This window comes from Acomys minous (assembly GCF_964271855.1).
Source record: "Acomys minous genome assembly, chromosome: 12".
Lineage (NCBI taxonomy): Eukaryota > Metazoa > Chordata > Mammalia > Rodentia > Muridae > Acomys > Acomys minous.
This window is the reverse complement of record NC_140493.1, coordinates 7,583,891-7,600,227: the sequence shown is the minus strand read 5'-3', so window position 1 is coordinate 7,600,227 and position 16,337 is coordinate 7,583,891. Positions and strand designations below refer to the sequence as shown.

Sequence of the window (16,337 nt, the reverse complement as noted above, 5' to 3'; positions counted from 1 at the left end):
CTCCTTTTAAAAAATGACTTCTACGGACCCAGTTCCAAACCACCAAATCACGGAAATCACCAGATAATCTCGAAAATACTATTTGTGTGATGTTGTGTCTTTTATTCATGGTCACGCGGACCTATCTCACACATTTCTAATTTCATAATATTTCAAAAAGAACAGTGTTCACATTTTCTAGGCATATAAACATTTCCAAGGCGCATAGACCTTGCCTCAACTCGAGCCTGCTCCCCTCCCAGGGTGGGAAAGGCTTGCCCAGTATTTAAGCTTTTATACTCTGTGAATGAGACCGGTGTTAATAATTTCATTTGTTCCATTCTGTTAGTAGTTATTTCAAGTGAAAGACCAGGACAGGTTCTAAACACGCTAAATTCTATAAAGCCATTAGCAATAAATTTGATCTGGCAGTTTGCTGGGACAATGGAAACTGCTGAATGGCGTGTTAGTCATTCTGGGCAAACCCACCGGGATTAAAAGAATGAGTTAAGATCATCTAAGGACGCAGTTAAAAAAAAAATTTATAATAATCCAATTGGATCTCAGTTTCTCAATCGCTTGGCGACTTTGTTGATAGCTGGTTTCAGCTTTACCTTCATTTATTTTAGCTGCCCGAAGCTTTGCTCCCAACCCTGCTAGCAGTTAGATTTTCTTCGGTAAAAATACAAATAAACGCAAAGTGCATTTTTTTTCCCGGTAAATTTCTGTTTATAGGTGAACTTCCTACTTTAGTTGCCAAAAGCGGCTGTTTATCATCTAGCTCAGCAGGATGCAAGTGTGGGCCTTGGTTTCTTTACACCTCGTGAGATGCAAACTGTGAAAGTTAAGGGAAGCCAGGAGTTCGCACAACTCTTTCAGACCACCAGACCCGACCATGGCAGCAGCAAGGTCTCCAGGCAGCTAAGCCCGTAATACCTTCCTGCCAACCGACTTTCCAGAAATGCGGTGCTAGCACTGGGGACAGGAGCCTGTCAGCTAGAAATGTCAACCCCCCTCCCCCCGCCGCCGCACCTCAGTTTCTCCCGCTGAGATCAAACCGCCCAGGCACCTGTTAAAGAAGGAAGCCAGGAAGAAGGAGGGTGGGATGGGATGGAGAGAAAAAGGATCTCATGTCCACAAATGGCATTTGCACTCCAGTTTAGCCCGCTGCAGTGGACCGCCCGGCGCTCTGCGCGGCTCACAGGTGACAACTTTACTTAGTGCTGGGGCAACAAGGCTCTCCTCGGGCGGAGGCTCCCTGGACTGAGGCTCCCCAAGACTGAGGTTTCCCAGGGTCGAGGCTCCCCTGGGCTGAGTTTCCCCCTGGGTTAAGGTTCTCCTGAGCCGAGGGTCCCCTTGGCCAAAGCTCACCTGGGGCTGAGGGCTGGAAGGCACTGTCTCGCTCCCCTGGAGCCCGGCCAGGGGGCATCTGGAAAGCCCACCGTGCACCACCATAGGGCCCTGCCGGGCACAGCTTGAGCGGCACTGGGCTGGCAGGCAGCGACCGCAGCTGTGGACACTCGGGACCCGGCGCGGGGCGCGGAGGCGGGGGCGCGTGCGTGGGCCCTGCTCCTGCGCGCAGCAAGTTCTCGATCAGGAAACTCTTGCCCAGGCTGCCAAAGCCTGGCGCAGGGAGGCCGAGGAGTGCCGAGGACGCCACCACGTCCCAGTAGGCTCCGGCCTGGGCCGCCACAGCGCTGGGCAGCATGGTGCGTGCCCGCTGCCCGGGGAGGAGCGAGTGCGCAGGGACAGGGCGCAGGCAGGATGATCTGGGCCGCCGGGTGCGTCCCTAGCCCTCAGCGGCGCCTCTGGCTGCGTCCGGGAGCAGTCTGCAGATCCGGGCAGGGTTTTCACTACTGGGACGGAAGGTGTGTCCGGCCCATCCATTCATGTCATCCTGTCCACAAAGTGACAGATGCGACCAACAATGAAGGCAATGAGAGTCCCGCTCCAGCAAGGGGAGGGGACTCTTGCTGAGGAGGTGGGCGTGGAGGGGACGGAAAAGGGGCGCTGCCACTCTGCCTGCCAAGCCATGACCCTGGTGCTGGAGCCCTGGGCTGACTGGTATTGGTTATCATGAACTTCCAGAAGACACGAACTGGGTCGCTGAAATGCAGTTGTCCTTAGGGGGAAACAGGTTACATGGGTGCCTCTGTTTTAAGAAGTAAGAAAATGTGTATTTCTTGGATCTTTTGCAAAATTCGTTTCCAGTGTTTCAATTCGGGTTATCTTTTAATAAGATCCGTTTTAAGGATTCTGGAGAGGGGTGGCTACACCTTCAGGATTGAAGAGATGATATAATCAGTTTCGATCTAAAGAAGCAAAGCTCGGGCTGAAGAGATGGCTCAGCGGTTAACAAGGTTAACAATGTTTACTGCTCTTAACAGAGGACCAGAGTTCGGTTCCCAGCACCCAGCTCACAAACCCCAGTAACTCCCGCTCCTGAGGATTGGACGCCCTCTTCCGGCATCGGGGATGTGGGGTAACCCCACACAAAAATTCACAAACCCACAAAGGGACATTTAACTAAAACTAAAATATTTTTTTTAGAAGATCTTATTTCCTAACCAGTCAGTGGGCTGCTTCTCTAAAGAAAGAGATAGAGACAAAAATGTTACATTATTTAAACTTTCACTGCTCTTTTCTGCCTAAGTATTTTTGTTTAACAGTTTGTGGAGGGGGGAGGGGAGGCTTTTGACCACAAGGCTTCAAAAGCCTCTCATTTTGGAAACTATCAATGGAGTGTTAAAACTGTGACTCCAATTAACACTCCCATTCCCTAATTTAGATGGATTTATTTAGGATAAGACTTTATTAGAGTTTCTGCAAAGTTTGGAGTCACATGTATGGTTTTATTCCTTGCCCTAAAAATAATTTGGTCTTGGCTTCAAATTACTTAAAAGCCTATCTTGAGTTGCCAGGTTAGAAAGCTGACTTTCCTTTTAAGATTTCATCTTTTGGGGGGGTCATCAAGATGGTTCAGTGGGTAAAGGCAGTTTCCATCCAGCCTGATGGCCTAAGTTTGAACTCTGAAACCCACACGGTTCCGACTCACTTCCACACCAATGCCAAGGCATGCAGATACACACACATACCCAACAAGCACTAGGTTGTTGCTGTTGTTTCAATTGGTCTTTTGGTGAGTTGGTTACTTTATACTTTACTGACACCAAATATATACAATACTTTATAAAGATCTGGTTCTTGTTTTGTTTTGTTGGAGGCAGGGTTTCTCTGTGTAGCCATGGCTGTCCTGGACTCATTTTGTAGACCAGGCTGGCCTTGAACTTAAATCGTTCAGCCTGCCTCTGCCTCCCAAGGGCTGGGATTAAAGGCATGTGCCACCATGCTCAGCTATAAAGGTCCCTTGTCAAAGATCACCTTCAACGGCCAAATTCATAAAGTTGCCATTGTTTTCTAACACCATAGACAGTTTCATCACAATGGAAATGTGAACAAAACTATTTGCAAGGCTGATATATACCATCAATATACATTCACTTACTGATCTAGCCAACAGACCTTTATTGAGCATTCAGTGTGTTTTAAGGGTGGAAGTGGTTCTAGGAATATGTAGAGATGATTTAGTCCTTGCCCTGGAAGAACTCTCAGCCTGGTGGCTCAAGAAAAGCAATGTCACAGGAAGGACTTCACACCTGAGGGACTATGAGAGATGGAACCTTCTGGAAGTCTTCCCAGAACTGAGTCTCCAAAATGGCTACAAGTCGTATCTGAAGGGAACATCTGGGGTTGTGATTATTGAGATGAGTGGTGGAAGAGAGATTAGATGGTCACTGTCATTTCTACATCATATCCTCCATCGCTTCCCGGTGTTTGCAGCCAGGCATGGTACAAACACTTTACCCATGCTAGCTCATTTAAAACATCTACAGGGTACCATTGGGCTGGCGCTGTCCTTTATCCTGTTGATGCAGGGGTGATAGAGAGACAGAATTAGCCTGAGGCTGAGCAAAATTCCAGGTGAGGATTCCACAGCCTTGCTCTTTTTTTTTTTAATTAATTTATTCATATTACATCTCAGTTGTTAGCCCATCCCATGTATCCTCCCATTCCTCCCTTCCTCCCACTTCCCCCCTACTCCCCTCCCCTCCCCTATGTCTGTGTCTGAGGGGAACCTCCCCCCCCCCCCCCGTATATGCTCATAGGGTATCAAGTCTCTCCTTAGTGACTTATTATCTTTCCTCTGAGTGCCACCAGGCATCTCCATCCAAGGGACATGTTCAAATATGGGCCACCAGAGTTTGTGTGAAAGTCAGATCTCCTTCTCCACTCAACAGTGGAGAATGTCCTGTCCATCGTCTAGTCTGGGTAGGGGTTCGAGGTTTACTGCCTATTTTTTCCTTGGCTGTTGCCATAGTTTGCGGAGGACCCCAGGGCCCGGACTCGCCTGTAGTTTTCCAGGACCCACTGGATCCTTCTATTTCCTCTTTCTCCACAGCCTTGCTCTTAAGCGTTTAGTTTGATTGTCTCCCTCTTCAGGAGCCGAGGTGACACGCCGGATTGTCACCTGGCTATTTCTTTGTGCAAGTGAGGATGAAAAGCAGGCCTTCCTTTTTCTTTAGTGAACTAAACAAGGACGGTCTGAGTCAAAACTGACAGCTGAGTCAGCCAATGTGCTCACCACGGTTGGAGAAATCTAGATACAAAATGGAAGGGAATTTAATAGAAATCGGCAACGAGAAGAAGAAACAGAAGAGACAAGTGTTGCAAAGGTCTACGACTAGATGGTGACATAGCTATGAAGCATGACCAGTTGCCCATCCCCAGAGGACATTTGGTAATTTTTTAAGATTTAGGGGACTGGCAGAAAATGTGACAAGAATGTCTCCTGACATTTTGTAAAAAAGAGGTGAGGGATTCTTCTGCTAAGGGCCCTACAACTTTCAGGCCAGCTCCCACAGGACAGATGGTCTGGCCTGATACCCATCAGTGTCACAGCCAAGAAAGTTTGATTATGGAGGTCAAAGGGATTGGTAAGGTTGCTTCTGCTTTTTTGTTTGTTTGATGACTCAGAGACAACTCTCTTGGTGGCATGGGGACCTGCAGGATGGGGATCAAGTTTACATTGCACAAGTGATATAAAATGTGGCAGCTGGGAAGTCTTGTGTGGTGAAAAGAGAAATTAATCAAGAAGAAAATGCCAGGGAATGCCAACATTTAAAGGAAAACAAACAAAAGCAAAAACAAAACAAAACAAACAAAAAACCAACTATGAGCAAACCTGATAACAACAAGGACTTGAAGATAGAAACTACTGCAGGACAAACAATAAGGCCATGAGAACTCTACTTTCGTGGGTGGGTGAATACTCATTATGAAAAGACTGGAGGCTTCAGATTCTCTCTATATATATCCCTCACCCTCTCTTTGCCTCTCTGCCCATCGGTGGTGCATGAGGCTTTGGCAACATGCTAGGACCTTGCTATTAGGCCTCCCTAGCCTCCAGCACTCTGAGAAATATATTTCTTTCCTTTACAAAGTACCCAGTGATCGGGGCGTAACGGTGCACACCTGTAATCCCAGCACTCAGGGAAGCAGAGGCAGGCGGATCTTTGTGAATTTGAGGCCAGCATGGTCTACAAAGTGAGTCCAGGAGAGCTGAGACTACGTGGAGAAACCCGGTCTCAAAACAAAACAAAACAAAACAAAACAAAACAAAACAAAACAAAACACCCAGTGTGTTGTTCTGTTGTAAAAAAAAAAAAAATCAAGTAGACTAAGTCAGAAAGTTAGAGACAGACAATGGTATCATTGAGGATGTACAGCAAAGAAGGCTGAGGGGCCTTTGTAAAGAAGGACTGTATGCTTAGCGCTTTCCTTTATCAAAAAGACAAGCAGACACGATGCATCTTATCTCTCTTACAAGCTAAGTTATGGCTGACAAAATTCAGGTAGATGTGATTTATTTTGTTGCCCTCTTGTCCACTTCTAACAACGCATAGGCTCTTCACTCACTTTCAGATGTGGAGATCTATCTGGGGACCGCCACGAGTCCCTAGGGAACGGTGATGCCAAGGGCAGAATTAGCCTGAGACCCTCCATGTCCACAGAAGACCAACAAGCATCTGTACCTATGGCTCAGGACCTGCACAGAAAATAACTCTGAGTAGCACTGACAAAACTTAGGGAATTTAGGCACCCTCAAACCACAAAGAGCAGCTTGATCCCTAGAGAATTAAAGCAAGAACTTTTTAAAGAGGAAGAGAGCAGTCCGTTGAGGGTTAACAAAAAGGAAAAAGGTGTAAGATAGCGCAAACAGGGAAAAAAGCTAAACGGAATATTGTATTAAGTGCTTCCAGGAAGATGCAAACAGTCATCTACTCAGCACGGGCAGGGGACCACCACCAGCCAGAGAAATGGTTCGGTCCAAGCACAGCTGCGTAAACCAATGAGTTTGCTTGGGGTGGTGGTGGGTTTACTTTCAAGGTGGTGGGTAAGGAGATACCCATAGAATCATGAGTTGTTCAAGAGAAGACTGCTTCCTTGCTGACAACTCAAGGAAAAGCGGGGTGAGGAGTGGGGGGGGCGGGTTCATGCTACTTGTAAGGCACTCAGTAGTACCACTTCAAGAACACCTCAGATCTTACCTTGTGGGTTCATGAGCTCTACGTCCTCTCCATGAGGGGATGTGAGGAGGTCCAATATTGTGAGGATCCCTCGTGCGTGCGTGCGTGCGTGCGTGCATGTGACCACAGCTGCTGATCTCAGGATGGCAGCTCAGATCCACAACAGGGAAGTTTGTAGCAGAAAGAGGAGACAAGAATCTAGGATGAGGGGAAAGAAGTTATTCTGAAGGGAGCTAAAGCAGAGCAGAGTTGGGGTATTTGGTGAAGCAAGACCCTTGTCCTTAAAGGCTTAGGAAAAGCAGCATCCATACTTCAAGTTTAAACTGAGGAGGAAGAAACACACCTTGTCCTCTCATGAGAGAAACTGGGGGAGCATAGATGGATTCTGGAAGGCTTGTCTGTGCCTTATGGTACTATCTCCTTGGTGAACAAGCTGTAGAGAAGAGGAGGCTTTTGCTGAGAGCTGTGGCTGAAAGCCACCTGTTCCTGGTGTTTCCTCTGTATAGTGGATTGGTTTCCATTATAGTCTAAATGAATGGGGTTGGTTTTTGCTCTACATTTTTCATTCTGTTCTGTTCTGCATCGGGGCCCAGTCAAATGATTTGTTTTCCTCACCAGGATGAGAAGTGGAGTCTTGAAAAAGCACTGGGGTTGGGGGGGCCTCTCCTTCCTCTCCCAGATTCCTGTGCTTTCTGGTAGAAGGAGATGAGAGAAAAGCTGAGTTATCTCAAGATCCCAACCAATGATAGCTTCATGAGTCAGCGCAGCCCAGAGTAACAGACCAAACCAGTGGACCCAAACTCATGAAAAATAGCAAATGATTATTGTGTTAAACCAGTGAGTTGGGGGGGTGGGTTGTTATTCAAACTGTATTGAACACTCAGGATAGTGGGTTTGCCTTCCTTAGGACCCATTTCCTAGTTGGTAATAATGCATTTATCCCTCACCCATAAAGCTGTTGCCCTGTTTTGCTTTAAAACATCTTGCTCAGGAATGCCACTTTTGGTGGGATCCAACTACAGCCATGGTTAACATGAGGTACAAAATGAGGTTATTTGTTGAGGATAGAGGCAAGAGAGTAGAGTTAGCGTGAGTAAGGAGGAGAAAGAAGTGAGAGAAGCCTCGCTAAAGCTTAAGGACGTGAGTTTGCAGTAGGTTTTTTTTTCCCCCAGCAAGCAATTATTATCTTCTCCAAAAGGACCAGCACATTGAAGAAGTGATAAGCTATCCATAGTGAGTTACTTCTTCTAGCGAGCTGTGTTTTAAAAGGGACCTAGATAACACTGTGTGTCCCTGAAGATATGACTCTTACAGTGTAGACTGGGGAGAGAAGATAGGGGAGAATGAACACGCCTTGGGGAGGCAGTGGTCCCCCCACTGCCCCTGTGGGAGTGTGCCCCAGTGACCTCTGTAGGACACATGCTTTGTGTATCCGGAACGCCATCATAAGAATGATTATTAAATAAGTGGTTACGATCACCAAGAGCTAAGATTGTCAAAACCTGCAGCTAGGGACAAATCAGCCCAAGGTATAAGAACCTTCTATTGCTTTTCTACAGGGACACATTGTCCGGCTGCTTTTTAAATACCTGAGATCTGCACTGTTCCCAACCTTGGCAAAGAAGCTTCTTTTCGCTGGGCGGATGTTAACGCTGAGACATCTAACTGTTCTGAACGTTGAGACTTAGCAACTGTGAGTGTTTAACTGTAGCTGGATTGTGTGGACCAACAGTCCCTGGCCCCACCCCAAGGCTCAGAGGACATCATGCAAGAAGGGGGTAGAAAGACCGTAAGCGTCACTGGGTGGGCGGAGAGCTGTGAAGTGGAACTCACAGCCACTGTGGTTCTCTGCATGAGACCAAGCTGACTAAAAATTCCAGCATGGAGCTGAAAAGTACGTCCCGGCCCTGGAAGAAGAGGTATAGCAGTTGATGGATACTGTGGGAGGGAGAGTCACTTTTCTTTAAGGGGGAAAAAGGAAGTCCTGGAGCTGTCAAGGGTACATGTTGGGAAAGGGAGGTATTAAGATGTGTTGTCTACATCTATGAGATTTTTCAAAGCATAATTTTTTAAGAGCTAAGATTTCAGAAACAAAGAAATTAAAATCAACAAGGCTAGGCAGTGTACAGTCAAGGGAGTAAGTGACAGACCAAGGTTTCAGGCAGTTAGAGACATCTGAGGTCAAAGCGTTACATGAAATATCTCCCCTAGAAACTGAGTCACCACAGACTCCCAGCCAGCTTTCTTATGGTAGAAAAAGCACAGTTGATGAAAACCCCAATGCTTCAGTCTCAGAAAACTGTTGACAAGTCACTTTGCTCAGTTTGCAGTTCAGATACTGTTAGCAAAAGCTTTGATGATATGTCAACACTTGGACCTAGGGAGGCAGCCTGGGGTGACTAGATATAAATTATTAGTGAGGAAAAAAAAACCATAGTGTTCAAAGATATGGTGCTATTCATTCCTATAGCAATGGAATAGAGGTCAGTACCCTAAAACAAACAGCCACTGTGTGCACTGTCCACCACGTACGCAAGACTATAATGTCATCTGTACATGATACCTGTGGTTTAAAACCTCAGCTTGTGGCTTCAGGAGCCACATAACACATAAATACATATTGCATGAGACACACAAGTGTCTGAGTCTGCTTCGATGACTCAGTAAGCGTGGAAGTCATAGAAGAGAAAAGGAGACCTGTCGGGGACCACATTGAAATGGAACAGGGGCCAAAATGCAGGATCTCCTACCAGTAAGATGGAATGACCTGTGTATTAAAAGGAACATTGACTACAGTGATCTGAAATACATCAAAGAGTTAAAAACAAAGCTGTGAGTTCATGATATCTGGATGATGATGATGATGATGATGATGATGATGATGATGATGATGATGATAAATAACAAAACGTATTACTTCCTTTGCAGTGTTGAGTGCTAAGGTACTAATTCATTAACACACACACTAGAACATTATTCTGTGCTTCACCATAGTCAAGCAATTGATAATGGGTAATTACCCCTTGACAGAAGACTCTGTATATAAGATAACAATGCAGAAGTAATGACAGAGTTAGTGTCGTGCCATTACAAAGAAGAGAGATGAATCGGGCACTTGACACTTGAATGTTTGTCGACTTTATTTCCCAAGACAATGACATGTTATGTGTTTGCTGACAAAGGCCCAGTTACTGGCCTTTCTGTCTCTAGGGCCTGCCACTCTAACTTTAAATGAAGTTGTGTGACTTACTTTTGGCTAAGTAGGTAGTAAGCTTGGGCTTGACAAAGCGCTGGAGAGTCTCTTCTTTCATCCTTGGATGCAGACATGGGGTGACACTTAAATATAGACACTGCATGGCACAGAATGGATCCAACAGAGCTTATCCTAAACCAGCCGGATCCCAGCCTCTCATGCAGTCTTGCTGAGAGCTTTAAATAGTATTTGGATCTGAGAACACCTCTTCAAGTAATGCATAGAGTAGAAAAGCATATTCGTTCCTAGGGGGGGCCGTGCCCAAAAGCTAGAATGTGGGACATTATAGGCAGCAAATAACTGATTTCTTGATAAATGCTGAGAAAGGAGGAAAGAGAACAATCACAGATCAAAGAGACATCTGAGGTCTTTGAGAACATGAAACAGGTGGGCTCGGATCCTCGTTGGAACAAATTAATGGTAAAAAGAAAGAATTGGGGATATGTTTGAGCATTGATTAAATATGTGATGTTATAAAAATTTTGCTGTTTGTTTTCAGATGTAATAATGTATTGTGGTTTTAAAGAGTCCATGGCATATGAAAGTGAGTGTGTGTGTGTGTGTGTGTGTGTACACCTAAGACTATTATGTTTAAATCTATTCCATGGGGCTATAACGGCGATCAATGAAACAGCATATTTTATAATTGTTGGGAGTAAGACAGTGCTGTTGATCCATTAAACTATTTTCTCTGCATTCGTATATTTTTTTCAGCTGCAGACTATTTCCCCCAAATAGCTGTAACTAACAGTTTCCTATATGAATTTTCATATTTCTTCCATGCACATGCTGTCAGCTCAGTTAATTGTGAAAAAGAGTCTTACGGACAATTCGCCAAGCAAGATCATCTACCCTTAAATAGCCCTGGCCTAAGTTGCCTTCCAAGCCCACTGCTCTGGCCATGGCCACCCATTCACTAGTGAAGCCTTTCCAAGTGCCACTGGCTACCCTGGAAGAGGCTTACTACACATAGCTTGGTAGGTCCTCCGTCGAACCAAATGCAAATCATTCGAGTTTTAACAGTTAAGTATGGACCTTGCCACCAACATATTTGTATCCAGCGAAGCATTTTCAGCATACACAGGACAGTATCTGATTGAGAATTTAAACTGATGTCTGCCTAAATTCTGACAAGAATATAATTAAGAAAAACCACGTTTGATATCATATCTTTAAAAAAAAAAAACAACCGCTTTTATTGTCTGAGTGGAGCTGCCTTAGGTGTTCTTCATTCTTGCATTCTTGCTGTATAATGCTGTGCATCTGCACTGTGCTGAATAGCTAGGAATCCACCTGCTTAAGGAACTGGCTTGTACTAGCATGTTATTTAGCTCTAGGCTGTACAAACTGTAATGCTGGTTAGCTGTCATAACCAAGAAGCAGCTACTACAGAACTTGAGGTATTTTTATCTTCGGTTAACACCAGAGTACTATTTGTCATAAGCACAATGGACATTGTAAGTGGTTTCCACATAGGAGAGAAATGTATTCCCACATTTATGCAAACATCTATCGACCCATGGTTCTCAACCTTCCTACATCTGGGACTCTTTAATATAGTTCCTCAGGTTGTGGTAACCTTCAACCATAAAGCTACTTTTGTTGCTACTTTATAACTGTAATTTTACTACTGTTGTAAATCTTAAGGTAAATATCTGATATTTCCAATGTTTTTTTTTCTCAAGTCAGGGTTTCTCTGGGTATCCTGGACTCACTTTGTAGACCAGGCTGGTCTCGAACTCACAGAACTCCACCTTCCTTTGCCTCCTTGAGTGGTGGGATTCAAGGTGTGTGCCACCACGTCTGGCTATTTCCAATGGTCTTAAAGGAGTCTTGCCCTACAGATTAAGAAACATTGCTATTCCCATACCTTTAATCCCAGCACTCTGGAGGCAGAGGACAGCCATAGCTACACAGAGAAACCCTGTCTTGAAAAATACAAAAGAAAGAAAGAAAAAGAAAGAAAGAAAGGAAGGAAGGAAGGAAGGAAGACTGCTATAGATTCTGCAGTGGGGCCCATAGCTTAATTCTGAACCAGTCTTATCATCAAAAAGAGCATTTGCCCTTAAAATACCCAAGTCCAACCCCCCTTCTGAGCACCACACCAGCAGTCTAGCTTTGGCGGCTGCCCAGTTACTAGTCATGCCTGTAGAAAGACTCCATCTCTCCTAAATCCAGCCAGGATGTTATAGTCTCCTGGATTAGGAACAGGGCTACACAGAACATGTTTTGAGAATGTTTTGTACAGTAAATGGACTTGGACAGGTGAGAGGTAGGTATCACGGGATGGGACCCACTGTTCATGAACTCCCTGGAAGGTGTGTCTTTTGTGCTGTCTACAGCAGCACATGTTTATAACTATTTCACCAAAATCTGGGCATCAACAATTGCTCTAGCTTCATTTCTATTGTGATAAAACATCCTGACAAAAAATGACCTTATGGGGAAAGACGGGGGATATATTAGCTCACAATTTCAGGTTTTAGTCCATCATTGCAGGGAAGTCAAGGCAGGAATTCAAAGTAGCAGATCAACTCACGTCCATGAGCAGAACAAGAGCATGCCTTCTTGATTGCTTTATCCTCTCTCTCACTGCCCAGGATCTCCCAAGCCCAGGGAATGGTGCTGCCCACAGTAAGATGAGCAGTCCCACATCAATTAGCTTAGCTCAGATTATTTCCCCATAGGCATGCCTAAGGCAACTTCACACTGAGACTCCTTTCTCTGATGACTCTAGGTTGTGTCAAGTTGACAAGGCTAACTATTAACAGTAACATAGTCTTAAGACGCCCTTTCGTGTTCCTGTAATTAACTTGAAAGTGTGATTGGGGGAGACCAGAGCCTTCTCATAGCCCTGGCTTGTCCCTGACTAGCCTGAACACCTGCTCTAACAATCAGACATCTTTGTTTTGTTTTGTTTTGTTTTGTTTAAGTTGAGCTTATGAGGATGCTGTTCTCAACAGAAAGATGACGAAGACAGTCATTTCGTAGCCTTTACAGCCACCCACTGGAGATCTAGCTGATGCACAAAACCCACTCATGGAGATACACACCCAATAACGTCTAGCAGTAGACTCTCTTCACAGCCCGACGCGTACAGCTGAGACCCGTGGGCAGACTGCTCCTAAGCCTCAAGTTCTTCTCCCTCCAAAGAGGGGAAAGCAGATTTCAAACACAAGTACATCGGCACACTGAGAACATTCAGCCGCGTCAGTAGTCACTCATTAAATTATATAATCTACACTAAATGTCCTCCAGCTCCCCCCCCCTGCCCCCCCAAATAGTCTTGCATCTGGAATACATCCTAGCAAGCTGCCCCATCCCTGAAAGGCATTTGTAAGTGTTTCCCGATCGGACCTGGCAGGACTCCTACACCGATTGTCCTCCTTTTCCTGCACATGCGCCTTCTGGCTGGCCCTGCTTGCCTTTCTGTGCGTCGCTTTGCCCTTCAAGCCCTCTTTGCTGATTCTTCTCTGTAACTGGGAGTCTTCCCAGCTTTGTTCTAGGCCATTCAGCTATCTTGGCATCGCTTGCTCGTTGATCAATTCTAACCAGTTCTCCACTCCTGCCTCTTGGCCCAAAGTGGTGTGTGGGAGGTGCCTGGGGAGTTTTTTTTTTGAGGAAGCGACTCTGGAAGCCGCTGAGCAGAAGGCTTTTTGCTAGCCTGTCCTCAGTCACAGGTGCCTCTCATGCAGATGGAAATCTTACCAAATGTTCTAGTCTGGCCTGAAATGCCACTTTGGAAGAAAGCTGGGATGCTGGTTGAATTATGAACTTCATCACGTCTACAAAATAGTCCCTTCAGATGAATGTTGTCTTATATTTACTGCAAAAACAATAAAATATGCAAAAGCTAATCCTATGCACACCAGTTCTTAGGTGGAGGCTCTCGATATCTAGGTAGTTTCCTCCTGCTGTAGAGCAGCAGTTCTCAACTTTCCTAATGCTACAACACTTTAATGCAGTTCCTCATGTTGTGACCTCAACCATAAAATTATTCCCTAGCTACTTCATAACTGTAATTGTGCTGTTATTAATTGTAATATAAACATCTGAGATGTAAGATGATCTTTGCAGCCTCCTGTAAAAGGGTCATTCATCAGAGTGCTGCTTTTTTTTTTTAATCTATTTTATTTGGATTGTCTTAATGCCTCTTTCTCCTTCTCCATTCTTCCAATACCAGGTAGGAGAAAGAAGGTTAGTGAAGAGAAGGGATATAACTGACCTTAGCTACTTCCTGCTGCTTAAAGTTGTCAGGTCCCTTGGAGCAAATCCTGTCTTCATTTCAGGAAATCTCCAACTTCTCTTCAAACTGTGTCAACACCAACTAGGAACAGCAGAGGGAGCAGCAGCAGCAGCAGCAGCAGCAGCATTCTTTCTCTCTTAGGCACCTGACATTTATTCCCTTTCCAGAGTCTTCATAATTAAACTATCTACAGATGGCAAAGAGGCTCTCTCAGAGCCTGCACAAAGAAAACGGTTGGCTGCTGTGAACAATCTGAATCAGCCCCATACCCCACACCCGGGAGTAAACCCAAACCGTGTTTACATAACATAACTGAGTTTTTAATGATAACAAAACTTTACACTACATTTTCCCCTTTTAGTCTAGAAAAAAATGGCTTTTTCTCTAATATGAATGAGACTTGTTGTTGCTTTCTTAAAATGAGATTATGAACTAACTAAACACTTTTGGGATCAATAGTTTCCTCTATAACCTGGTAGCTCTCAGCTGCTCTTGTCTGTAACAATTCATACTTTTTGCTGCCGAGCCTTGGGTTGGTATTTACATTTCTTACTTGGTGCAAAGGGCCTTCCTCTGCATGTTACACTAACCAAGCACATAGGCTTGAATGGCCTACGTAGGCACCAGCTTGACTTCACCGTGTTAAATGAGTTGTGTAGGTGTTGTCTTCAGCAATGGGGCCTTGCCATTTTTGTGGAGAGCAATCCACAGTCTTGGCCATGGCCTGGGTTGTTTGGAGATTCCTGTGGGGCCTTTTGACAGACAACTCGATTAGATATAATCCAATCCCAGTATTGGAAGCTTCATTTGGTGACAAGAGACAGACTGTTGGGCTCAGTCTCCCCAATTATGTGGCAATTTCATTTGGATTGCCTTACTTGATACCTAGTTGTTTTGTTTTTGTTTTTGTTTTTGTTTTTTAGTTCTTTATATGTTTTGGATCCTAGCCTTCTACTGGATGTGAATTGGTTTAAAAAAAAAAGTTTTTCCACTTTTAATTTTGTCCAAGAGATGGAGTCATTAGCCATACAGAGCTTTCCAGCTTTGTGATGCCCTGTTTATTGATTGTTGATCTTACTGCCTGTGCTATCATAACAGTGTTCTACTCAGGAAGTTCTTCACCCCACCAATGAGTATGAGGCTAATTTTCACTTTCTCTTGTACCAAGATTAGAGTATTTTGTTGTATGTTGAGGTCTTTGATCCATTTGAAGTTGGGTTTTGTGCAGGGCGATAAGTAGGGATCTATTTGCATTCTTCCACATGTAGACATCCAGTTGAACCAGCTCCTTTGTTGAAGATGTTGTCTTTTTATCAGTGTAGCTTCTTTATAAAAAAAAAAAATAGACCTCCACAGCTCTGTGGACTTATGTCTGGATCTTCAATTTGATCCCACTGATCAAAGTGTCTGTTTTTGCTTTTATTACTATAGCTCTGTAATATATCTTGAGATCAGGGATTGTGATAGGTCCTATAGCTTGCTGTGCAGAATTGTTTGAGCTATCCTTGGCTTTATGATTCCATATGAAGTTGAAGATTGCCCACTTAAGATCTGTGAAAAAATGCATTGGAATGTTGATGGAGATTGAATTAAATACGCAGATTGCTTTTTGTAGGATGACAATTTTTTTCTGTATTAATTCTACAGCTCCATAGTGGTGGTGGTGATGTGGTGTGGTATGGAGTGGGGTGTGTGTGTGTGTGTGTGTGTGTGTGTGTGTGTGTGTGTGTGTGTGTGTGTGTTTTAATTTACTAGTCTGCAAGTATTTATTCTTTGTATTTTCTTGGATACGGATAACTTCTTTAGGATGGGGTTTTCTCCTAGCACCTTTCGTAGGGCTGGAAATGCAGGTAGATATAATTTCAATTTGATTTTATTACGGAACATCTGTTTTCCATCCATGGTGATACAATTTTTTTTCTGGGTATAGTGGTCTGGGCTGGCATTTGTGGTTTCTCAGAGTCTATAGCCTTTCTGTCCATCCCCTTCTGGATGTTAGAGTCTCCACTGAGAAATCAGTTGTGACGCTCATAGGTCTGCCTTTACATGCTACTTAGTCTTTTTCCCTGATAGCTATTAATATTTTTTCTTTGTTCTATATGTTTAGCTTTTTGGTTATCGCACTCTGAGGGGGATTTCTTTTCTGGTTCAGTCTCTTTAGTGTTTTCTATATTTCTTATGCTTTGATAGGCATCTCCTTCTTTAGGTTAGATAATTTTTTTCTATGATTTTTTAAAAAGTGTTTTTTTGTGCCTTTGACCTGGGATTCTTC

At 44.4% G+C, this 16,337-nt stretch overlaps 1 protein-coding gene and 1 long non-coding RNA gene across 2 annotated transcripts in view; one reads left to right on the top strand and one right to left on the bottom strand.

The window, feature by feature from the left end:
* Window positions 1–1,999, bottom strand: part of DBX2 (developing brain homeobox 2) — a 34,006-nt gene extending 32,007 nt beyond the window's left edge. The window contains 2 exon segments of the mRNA XM_084751532.1: window positions 1,351–1,713; window positions 1,716–1,999. Of these exon segments, the coding sequence (XP_084607658.1) occupies window positions 1,351–1,713; window positions 1,716–1,866 (514 nt within the window). The 5' untranslated portion in view covers window positions 1,867–1,999.
* The window catches only part of LOC311580199, a 24,026-nt gene continuing 8,691 nt past the window's right edge, over window positions 1,003–16,337 (top strand). The window contains exons 1-2 of the long non-coding RNA XR_014773394.1: window positions 1,003–1,183; window positions 8,126–8,259. This is a non-coding gene — a long non-coding RNA (uncharacterized lncRNA). The remainder of the gene's footprint in view (window positions 1,184–8,125; window positions 8,260–16,337) is intronic.